Below are 10,918 nucleotides of genomic sequence, written 5' to 3' on the forward strand. Positions count from 1 at the left end.
ATAGTTGATTGTTGAGTCTCATCCTCAGGTCACCCATAATACTGACGCATCAGTATTTGACGATCTGGGGATGAGACCATCTGTCTCAGTAATGTATTTAAGTACTGTGAGTACTCAAGTACAATTTTGAGGTACATGTACTTTACCCAAGTATTTCCATTTTCTGCTACTTCATATTTCCACTCCACTACATTTATTTGATTAACTTCAGTTAATTTTCAGATTACATAAATTATTTTATTGGCAACCAGATTTAAAAAAACTAAACAAAAGAAAAACTTGCTGAAAAAAAGCTGAATATGCGATACCATAATCATCCTGGCGGGTAATCTGTCAACCCATAGTATGTACATAAATGTAGAAATATATGTATTATTGAGAAATACGAAGCCCAAAAGAAACTTTCTGCCAATTAACTATGTGGATGCAACACAAACTGTTAAAATTACTAAAATGTTTTCTAATTTTGCCCAGTAGATGTACACATTTTGAAAGGCATTGTATTTTTGCATCTACCAGTGGTCCATCTCGATAAGAGTTGGCATATCTTTTAAAATTATCTACAGGACTATGGGACTTGGTGTTCTCTGCAATTAGTGGAAAACTATATGCGCATATTTCGGGTCAAAATTAGCTGGAAAATATCGGCAAAAAATCAGAGACCAAACGATGAATAGATTAATGGAGAAAATAATCAGATTAATCACTAAACATTTGTTAGCTGCAGCCCTAATCCTGTTATATTAAAAGTGACACCAGCATGAAACAGCACGGTAACAAAAAGTGGTTTATTCTCCAAAACCGACAAGCAAGACATGTTAATGAAAAACACTACAAAGATTACCAATGAACAAATTAATCACTGAAAAGGCTTCTTTACCAAACACCAAACAAGTCCTACGGAAACAGCTAAAATGAAGGAACAGTTTTGCCCTTTAAAGCACCAACGAATCAAGTAAAAAAAATGGCACACGAATGAAATGAAAACATCACCTCACTGATACGATGTCATAGCAAGATGACCGAGCACTGGACCAAATGTCGTGAACATACTGAGACAGCCGAGCGGCTTTCCTTAAAACTGAGGTGGAAAATTAACACTGCGTTGTACATTTCAGTTGGGTTCAGCTGGTTTTTGTCAAGCAAACCTGAAGCATATTTACAGTTACATTATTTCCAGATTAAAGTAGAGTTAAATGAGTGAATCTACACCAAAAGACGAATGAGTTCGATGGTGTCTTGCTTGCCTCCGCCCCCCTCCCGATCCCACAAAACCCCCTGTCGAAAGTACAATGGTCTTCAAAACTACTCTTTCTCTCCCCCTGCCCCTTTTTGCCCTGTGTTAGTTTTTGTCGTCTTTTTTCTCGTCTTCGGTGGGATACGAGTGCCAAGTGAGTCTCTCTTCGTAGAAAGAGATGACCACCTGCGGACACTTCACGTTGGCCTCCTTTGCCGGCACCAGGTCAGCTTCATCTGAATTTTTCCTGCAAAAAAACAGAAAACGACACAAAAACTAATTCGACATTTGGCACGAGCAGACACATTTTAATTCCCTCACAACAAAGGCAGTTATACAGCCACTGATATTCCAGTTTCAACAGCTGCCCAGCAGTTACGGCACATACAAACCATTTCATGAGGAACATGAGTTCTCCTGTGGAATCTGTGGCACCGATAATCCTTTCTGGAGCCAGGCCTCGAGCAAAGCCCCTCAGCTTCTCTGTCTGAGGATCAAACGACAAAATGCAATGTCAGTCAAGCTCAAAACAACATCCCTGCATAAATGCTAACCACTTACAGTATGTCCAGGTTCATATTTGAGAGACAAAAACATGAGGCTTTGGGGGAAACTGCTGTAACAGAAAGTGTTCGTTTGAAGAAGTCATGTTTGTGTTTATGCAAAAACAGACTGCAGGTAAACAATCCTGCCTGTTTGCATATGTTGCAGATGAAACCAAATGTTCGCCCTCCAAACGTTTACCCTGAAGCATTATTAATAAAATGCCAGAAAACAGTGAAAAATGCTCATTCTAATTTCCCCCTAAAGGTGACGTCTTCACATGTTTTGATTTGTCTGACCAGCAGTCCAAAAAATATGGAGTTTACTATCAGGTATGACAAAGACGAGCATCAGATCCTCAGGTCTGAGAAGTTGGTACCAGCAAATGTTTCACAATAACTCAGATTATTATTCAATTATCAAAAAAGTTTCATTTCCTGACAATCAACTAATCAATTAATTGAATTATCTTTTCAGTCCTACATACTGTATTTGTATGACATGTTAAGGCTACATATTGTTGTCTTGTGTTGACAATTTAAAGCGTCTGTATTGCAATGAATTGTGGGTAGTAAAAACGGCTAATGCTGCGTTCCAGTCGATGTCAGAGGTCGGAATTTCCTTGTTGAAATTTCCAACTTCTGACCTCCGCAATTTCATACCTGGAAACTTATCTAAATATTTAATTCACTGGCCTTTTACAAATACATCCTACCCCCTCCCCATGGCTGTTGCCATTGTTGGATGTGCCCCGAGTTAACAAGTAGGAATTACGACCATCCAGTCCATTACAAGTCTGGTGAAGTCTGCACCCCAGGCAGACTCCAGAAGTCAGCAGAAAGTCCACATGAGCCCCCTTGTGGACTCGATGAAGTGTGGATTCGGACAGCCTGAAGCACCCACAGACTTCTGGGAACTAGTGAGCAAAGCGAATAAAAGTCTGGACATTTGGGATTCAGCCTGAGAGTTGCCCGTTTAAAGGGTGTGTGACCACACAGAGGGCATCTTTGCATGTGGAGGAGGGAGGAGGAGAGCCTGTCACTGGTTGACTGATCCCAAACAGAGGCAATGTTGAAGTGGGCACCTGAAATTCTGCATTCCTGCCTTGTCGTGAGCAGCTGTGATCAGAGGCTGTGATGTGGTCGTCTGTGACAGGTTGCTGACCTTGATGAGGTTTAAGGTTTACCTAAAGTACAGTAACCACCTGCCGCCTGCAAATCTTCACCTAACAAACTACACTAACTGTGGCAGGTTTAGGGATTACTAATAATTACTAATATTTTAAACTGTTCTGCTCATAAAACATGCAGAAAAATGTGGATCATGATGTCTTTGTTACTAGACATATTTTTACTGATTACATTTTTAAAATCTGATCAGAAATATCGGAGTACTTTGTTTTGTTTGTCTTAACCACTGACGAGTTGTGTCCTCATGCAAGTGTTAACATACATGCATGTTGTTGGTCAGCTGGCTGCTGGCTGTAATCTTTGTGGTGTCAGAAGTCGATACTTCAGAGTCGGTAACCCCAACTTTCAATCTAAATGCGTCCCAGTGCATGGATGGGCGCAGCAAACGGATGTTTGTATGACACGTCTGTGAACTTCACAAGCAACTACAGCTGATAAAACAGATGAGCTCACGTGGAGGAGTAGTCTTGCACCGCATGCTCGAAGGACTTAAATCAACTGAATGGGCATTAAAAAATGGAAACGACAACGTTGCTGTTACAGCACGTTTAACAACACGAACACTACATAAAGTAAAAGGTGATGACAAGGTAAAAAGCTAATTGTTCACTGTGCGTGCTGCCATACTGCTGCGATGTCAAGTATGTTTATGTCAGTGAAGTCGGATTTGGTTGATCTTGTCTGAGATCACGATTTCGACTTTGATGACAATCGCACTTTTAAAAACACTTAAAAAAACTGAGCTTGTCTGCATTCTGTTTTCATTTACGCTTTACACAGAGTCACAACTTCTTAGGAATTGGGGTTGTAGCTTTTTAAGAATAACTCTGCTCTCTCTGCAACTCCAAAACAGGTGGACCGACCGTTCACGGACTCTTATAAAAACAAAAAATTGGGACTTACATCATCTTTTTTCTTCTTTGTTTTACTCTCATCGCCTTCTGCTTCTCCGGCCGCCTTCCTCTTCCCATCGTGTGCTAACTTCTGGGACTGCAGAAATTCTGCAATCAAGTCCGGACAGTCCAGGTTGTCTTCTGGCTCCCACGTGTTATCTTCCCTGCAACACAAATTCAGAAAAGTACAGTATTTATATCAGTCACCTGGTAAACGCACTGTTTCTCAGTCTTTCTTGGTTATAATCTTAATGTAATCTCTGATTCGGAGGACTGTATAAACAGGACAATGATAAAAAAAAGAAAAGGTGGATGTTGTGGCGTTTTTAAAGACATGAATTGATAAGTTAAGGACATCAACTCCGCCCAAAACACTCACTCAGAGAATCCCTTCCACTTGAGAAGATACTCTACTCTTCCCTTCACCACCCGCCGATTCAGGACCTTTTCCACTACGTATTCTTCCTCCTCCTCCTCTTCCTCCGGCACGTCATCTGGCTTCTTGTCCTTCTTCTCAGGCGAAGCCATTTTAGGCTCTGCTGGATTAGAAACAGGAGAAATGGGGAGTTACTGATCCTGAAGGCCCCCACCCTTTAACAGGTGACTTGAAACTGAAAACTGGTGTTAATATTCATGTTCACATTTGTTAGAGACACTTCTTACTTTGTCTTTTACCACAACATGTTAAATCATTCTGCTGAGTGCAGTTTCAAGTGTTACAAACATTCACAGTGCCACTCCAAGACATCACTTAATCCATTCCACGACTCTTGGACACACACCTCATCGCACAAGGACAAGAGATAACAGATAAATGTATGTTAGAAAATAATGATATGTTAAACCTTCTGTAACAGTGGGAGCATCGTTAGGGGGCTCTGTAGTCAGGCTCATACTCATCAGGTAGACCTGGGGACCAGCAGATTCCTGGTCAACGTCAGGATTGTTGCGTGATGGAAGAGAGCCGGAATCAATGTTGGTAGAGAGGAGAAAACAGCATTGGAGAATGGGATTTATTGAGAAGATACATGGGTAACAATGTGAGGCGATGTAGATCAGCAGAAATGTGTTTCATGTTTGAAAACCCAGGATGTGTTTGTTGATTTTGTCCTAATTATGGATAGAAGATTTTATCATGGATCGGGATAAAAACACAATCATGACAGTCCTATATTGATTTCCTGATTCATTTTGAGTTGAATAAGCCTGTCACCATGGCTGAAGGCTCAGTTTGCACATTGTATCCCCACAGAAACAGGTTAAACCACGTGTGTAAATATCAAATAAAAAAAACGTCAGGGAGATGAAGTTACCACTGTTTATTTATCCTCTATTTGAACAGGAAGAGCTTATGATTCATGATAACGTCTTTAAGAGTGTCTGTTTGTTTTCTACAATGAAAAATAGACGTGTCATTTGTTTCCTAACAAAATGTTACGTTAAAATGGTTCCAGTATGTTTTAGTCCAATTTAAATCATTTTGAAGTTTGAAGAATATTTTGATGATTATCTGGATAATATTGTGATGACATGAATTTTCATATTGTCCCATGCCTAACCATAACCCCTCCTACAGTGGGCCTTAAACTTTGACACATACTTTGTTTTCTTAGCTCGATCCGTCTCCTGTTTCGCTGCGCCTGTGATTTCAGGTTCTTTCCAACTTTCACTTGTCATCGAAAATGAACAGCATCGACATGGCCTCAGCCACCGGCCACACTCCACTGAACACAACTGTTTCTGGAGTCACTTCCAACTTCATAAAGTATAAAGAATTAAACTTGATAATTTATTGACTAATCTTTGATTCCGTATATAAATAATAATAAATATTTTGAAAATAACGACAGGAAGATGAGGTGCCGACCATTTATTCATCCTTTATTCATGCAGGGTATGATGACAGTATGATTTACGATTACTTATTGGAGATTTTTTTTCACTTAAAAGTACTGATGCACGATAAATACGAGGATGATAAATTAAAGCCGAAAAATGGCTTGTAACAAGTGCAGCATCTGCACATTCTGATGCAGTACTTGGCAAATACTCTAAAGTATGTTTGTAATCTGGCAAAGAACAGAGAAGAGGAACAAGCCAACAACAACAGCAACAACAAGATGGTACTTTGCAATACATGTTCTAAAAGGGTTCAAAAAGCAAGGAACAGGTGTACGAGTCATAACACAACACATATCAAAGTTGTAAATCCATCCATCCATCCATCTTTGCTCTCTACATCAAAGATATCTTCTTTATCAAAGGTTAAACTTTCCAAACTTTCCAAAATGTATCCTAATATAGATCCTCTGTGGCATGTCCTGCCTCTTTGGGGCAGATGTTCTGGCTATGTCCAAAATTATCTACTTTTTGGGACTCCATATTTAAAACTTTGACTGATATTTTGGGACATGTGGTCAAACCTGATCCACCCTTGGCTGTATTTGGGGAACAGTCCTCTTAAAAGACACCTTTCAACCCCTCTGGCACGTAGATTAATCTTACTGAACTGGACACAGACAAAACCTCCCGTCTACGCTATGTTGTTAAAAGACATTATGCAGCACCTAAAGCTAGAAAATCTCAGATTCACTTTACGAGGCTCTGTTGACATATTCCACTAGACTTGGCAGCCCTTTACTGATTATGTAAAGGCTAGGCAGTAAATATCCCCCTAAATGTCAGCCACTACAACTCGATCAAGTAAGATGTCAGTAATTACAATGTAAGCAGCCCTGTACCTTAGTTAAAATGTACTCTGTGTATCGTTCCCGTTTCTATGTTGTTTTGTGTCTGCCCACGTAAACCCCATACTATCTTTTATGATATTTTGTATCATTTATTTTCAGTCTGTACTGTTGCCAATAAACAGACGTAAAAAAAAAAAGATGTCTTCCATCTATGATGCAAATGTTCATATCCTCCCATGCCTAATAAATGGATTTATTTTAAAAAGACTGGAGTTACCCATGTATCTTATGACATGTGTAAACTCATTTAGGGGGGGGGGGAGTGTAAGACGTGTATTTAAAGGGGCCCTATGTAGTTTTGGAGAGGAACTTGAAACTCAGAATTTTAATATGCATTTAATATTAATTCAGTAATAAAAGCTCAGAAATATTTATTTTCCCATAACTGAATAAACAAGCTGTTTTCAGAGGAAAATAAGGGTGGCAGGGTCCGCCACATATTAACAGGATGAAATAGGGCTGTAGCTACCATTGAGGACACTGAGGTCATGTCCTCTGTATTTTTTTCTGGGTCTTTCATATCTTGACATATATATACAAATTTGATAATTTATAATATCTGTCATATCATTAAAATAAACAATTATACATAATAAAAATGGCAAATTTATTGTTGATCAAACTTTAGTTGACAGTTTTTTCACTGTTAGGAAGCAATGAAATGCTTTATCAATCCTTTATTAGCGATTGTTTATTTGAAAGTTGCACTTGATGTTCATAACACTTTGTAAATGGTTAATAAATACTGTGTAGTTCATTTATAAACATTATTTGGATAGAGTTGCAACTAATGCTTTTAACCTTTACAATTGCTTAATAAATGTAATTATGAACGTTTCATTGTTTCTTAAAAGTGAAATGACCTAACTAAATATAATTAACTATTAATTTACCATTTATTAATGACGGTTTTAATAAAGTGTTACCCATGTCAATAATTACTTTAAGCAAAGAAATAGGTTTAATATGTTTAAGTCACAATTGGCCGTATTTGTTATGCATCTTCTTCTTCTTCTTCTGTTGGAATCTGAGTCCAATTTTCACAGATATTATTTCCTAAATGATTATTGATCCTGTCAAAACGCAGAGAAATGCACAGATTTATACTAAAGTCCTTCAACTCGTCTTGATGGATGGATGGAGGTGGGGGGCAGGACCTCAGCATGTCTAAAATCCTGGCTACGGCCCTGGTATGAAACTGTGTTTTACTTTAAGGTCAGTTTGTTTATTTATTTCATTCAGACATGAAAACAGTTAGTTTATGCATTAAAAAACAGTCAATGAAGATCTTTATCTTCTAATTAAAATGTCTTCTCCAAAACTACATAGTGCTCCTTTAAGTGGCCCTGATCCAATGTATAATACACCACTCTACATCCATATCTGCCACTTGACTGATCAATAATACAGATGTTTCGGGCCGGAGCGTGTTTCTAGACGTGCCTGTAGGCGCCAGCATCAACAACACTGCACAGGTCTGCAGCTGGTTTGCAGCTTCGCAGAAAACGTTACCGAGGGAAACACAAAGCCGATGATCACACAGGAACAGGCTGCTTCAAATCAGCACTGCTCCGCTGCGAAAATCAAACCTGGGTGTTTAGCTCGGAGGGGTTTTGTTGCTAACGTTAGCGAGCAGAAGGAAGAAAACACAGCACGACAAAGCCCAGAAGGTACCCCCAGTTTGCAGCTAGCTGCCGTCTCCTCCATATTGCTTTCGCGCTGGACACTAATGTGCAACACCGAGGGATGCCTGTCGGTTACACTGAGTGTTAACAGTCAGACATGATGTCAAACGTGTCCGCTAGCTGGACACTAACGTCAGCCGCGGCGCCGCTTTTCATCCCCATTGAAAATCTGCACATTAACGGCTAGCTAACGTTAGACTCGTGCACAATCAGACGTTACCGAAACAACACGCTCGGAGGGGAGGAGAGAAGAGGAAAATCAAACTCACCGATGACTTACAATTTGTTTTAAACTTCCACCCGAAGCGAAAGAAAACGACACGCGAGCCTTCGCCTCGCAGTGTAACCGTAAAAAATGTCGCTGTTTGTCTCGATTTGTTGTGAAAATTCAGAGCCGCTAGTTTGACTACAGTCAGTGAAATGTGTCGTTTCCGCCCCTTCGTCTGGTATGAGAGAAGGGAAAAAAAAGTCCAGCGGTCTGTTGGAGTGTGAAGAGCGAGCAGCTCCACAGATCTGAACAACATGTGGACCCACTCACCGCGGGACCGGGAGCCGGCCGGGCTGCGAGCGGGTCATGTGTAGATCTGTGATCACAGAGTGTCAGCAAACCGTGGACTGGATCAGTGGAGCGGACTCATGAATACAGTAGATACACAGAGTACCTTTATCTTAATTACTTATATTATATACACATAAATACAGAAGATACACAGAGTACTTTTATTTTAATTACTTATTTTATATACACATAAATATCGAAGATACACAGAGTACTTTTATTTTAATTACTTATTTTATATACACATAAATACAGTAGGTACAAAGAGTACCTTTCTTTTAATTACTTATTTTATATACACATACTGTAAATACAGTAGATACACAGAGTACCTTTCTGTTAATTACTTATTTTATATACACATAAATACAGATACACAGAGTACCTTTCTTTTTATCATTATTTTTATATAAACATAAATACAGTAGATACACAGAGTACCTTTCTTTTAATTACTTATTTATTTTATATACACAAAAATACAGTAGATACACAGAGTACTATGGAAGCCATTAAGGGCCATGCATTCATGCATTTTATTTCCTCCGTTTTCCCGTGATAACGAGTTAATTTCATTTTTTTTTCTCGAGATCTCGAGTTATTATCTCGAAATAACAACTGCCGTTTTCCCAAGATAACGGGATAATTTTCTCGAGATCTCGAGATAACGAAACTTTGTTTTTCCGAGATACTGATATAATTAATTCGAAATCTCGAGTTATTATCTCGAAATAACAACTGCCGTTTTCCCAAGATAACGGGATAATTTTCTCGAGATCTCGAGATAGCGAAACTTTGTTTTCTCGAGATAACGATATAATTAATTCGAGATCTCGAGTTATTATCTCGAAATAACAACTGCCGTTTTCCCAAGAAAAATCTAAGTGCGCCTGATGTCGTTGTTAACTACATAGCTGACCAGCTACGAGGTCCCGGGCGTCTCCATAATCTCAGGCCTATCATATCACAGTCATTATCTCGAGATCTCAAATTAATTATATCGTTATCTCGGTAAAACAAAGTTTCGTTATCTCAAGATCTCGAGACAATTATCCCGTTATCTCGGGAAATCGGCAGTTGTAATTTCGAGATTATCTCGAGAAAACAAATGAAATTAACTCGTTATCACAGGACAACGGAGGAAATAAAATGTATGAATGCATGGCCCTTCAGGGCTTCCGTAGTACTCTGTGTATCTACTGTATTTATGTTTATATAAAAATGATAAAAAATAATAATTAAAATAAAGGTACTTCCGTAGAGTACCTTTCTTTTAATTATTATTTTTATCATTATTTTTATGTGATCAATCAATCGATACACATATGGACAATCAATAACCAAAAAACAGGTTTGATCATATATATTTTTATAACTGTAAATGTGACTTAGCAATAATAGTGTGTGTTAGAGGTCTTAACCCATCTGGTAATGGTGAAGATTCATTTTCCAGAAACCCTGAAAATACACTTGTAAGGGAAATTCCCAAATGTCCCTTTGTTATTTACATATGTTATTCTTGCAAATGAAACTTAACAAGTATAGAAGATGTGTTAAGAGTGAAAACATTGTGTCTATGGGCCTCCCATGGTTTATGTCATGTGACAGCTTTATGGTTGCAGACTCTTTTTAGTATTTTTGTGACCTTTCTGTGTAACCCCTCCTGGAAATATGTGTTCTGATAATGGTTGATATATGAAACGTAAACTATGGGATGTAAGTGCTTGTTAAATTTATGTTAACCTGTGGAGAAAGTGGAGATAATGGGAGTGTTATTCTAAGTGGTCCAGATGTAACCTTGTGACCTCTACAATTGTGTGTATTGGATTTTTACAACTATAAAGGACTGACAGAGACTGCCTCTCCCCAGTTGACATCTAAGCGCTGCTGATGTGCGACTCTTGCTTGCAACAAAGGAACTTCTAGAGAAGAAATATTGTGTCAAACTTGGTGTTCTGACCAACTCTCACCTGCACTAGACAAGTAACTGATGTTCAGTTGCCACGACACACTCAACACCTAAATCGACATCAAGGGTGCCCAAATGTTTTTTCTTTAAAG

The 10,918-nt window shown here is 38.8% G+C and overlaps 1 protein-coding gene across 5 annotated transcripts; it reads right to left on the reverse strand.

Moving 5' to 3' along the window:
- Positions 1-773: 773 nt before the first annotated feature.
- Positions 774-8,914, reverse strand: cbx1b (chromobox homolog 1b (HP1 beta homolog Drosophila)). 5 transcript variants are annotated; one of them, XM_084343182.1, is made up of 6 exons: positions 8,837-8,914; positions 4,709-4,790; positions 4,243-4,402; positions 3,874-4,027; positions 1,630-1,724; positions 774-1,484 (listed from the first exon to the last, which is right to left on the reverse strand). In XM_084343182.1, exons 2-6 carry the CDS (start codon positions 4,761-4,763, stop codon positions 1,343-1,345), a joined length of 606 nt encoding a protein of 201 aa, XP_084199308.1. In that variant the 5' UTR covers positions 4,764-4,790; positions 8,837-8,914; the 3' UTR covers positions 774-1,342. The 5 variants fall into 5 exon arrangements, with proteins under 5 accessions (XP_084199308.1, XP_084199306.1, XP_084199305.1 ...); XM_084343180.1 differs by lacking the exon at positions 8,837-8,914 and adding an exon at positions 8,568-8,830 and having other exon boundaries at positions 4,243-4,399; XM_084343179.1 differs by lacking the exon at positions 8,837-8,914 and adding an exon at positions 8,568-8,830.
- Between the last annotated feature and the right edge of the window lie 2,004 nt (positions 8,915-10,918).

Source organism: Pagrus pagrus, assembly GCF_965226575.1.
Source record: "Pagrus pagrus genome assembly, chromosome: 21".
NCBI classification, from domain to species: Eukaryota; Metazoa; Chordata; class Actinopteri; order Spariformes; family Sparidae; genus Pagrus; species Pagrus pagrus.

Excerpts from the sequence above, each read along its gene's own strand:
- cbx1b (XM_084343179.1), bottom strand. The coding sequence starts at position 8,822 with ATGTTGTTCAGATCTGTGGAGCTGCTCGCTCTTCACACTCCAACAGAC. Across the intron at positions 4,791-8,567 it reads AAACAAATTGTAAGTCATCG|GAATCTGCTGGTCCCCAGGT; the intron begins GTGAGTTTGATT and ends GACGTTGACCAG. Across the intron at positions 1,725-3,873 it reads CAAAGAAGAAAAAAGATGAT|ACAGAGAAGCTGAGGGGCTT; the intron begins GTAAGTCCCAAT and ends TTTGATCCTCAG.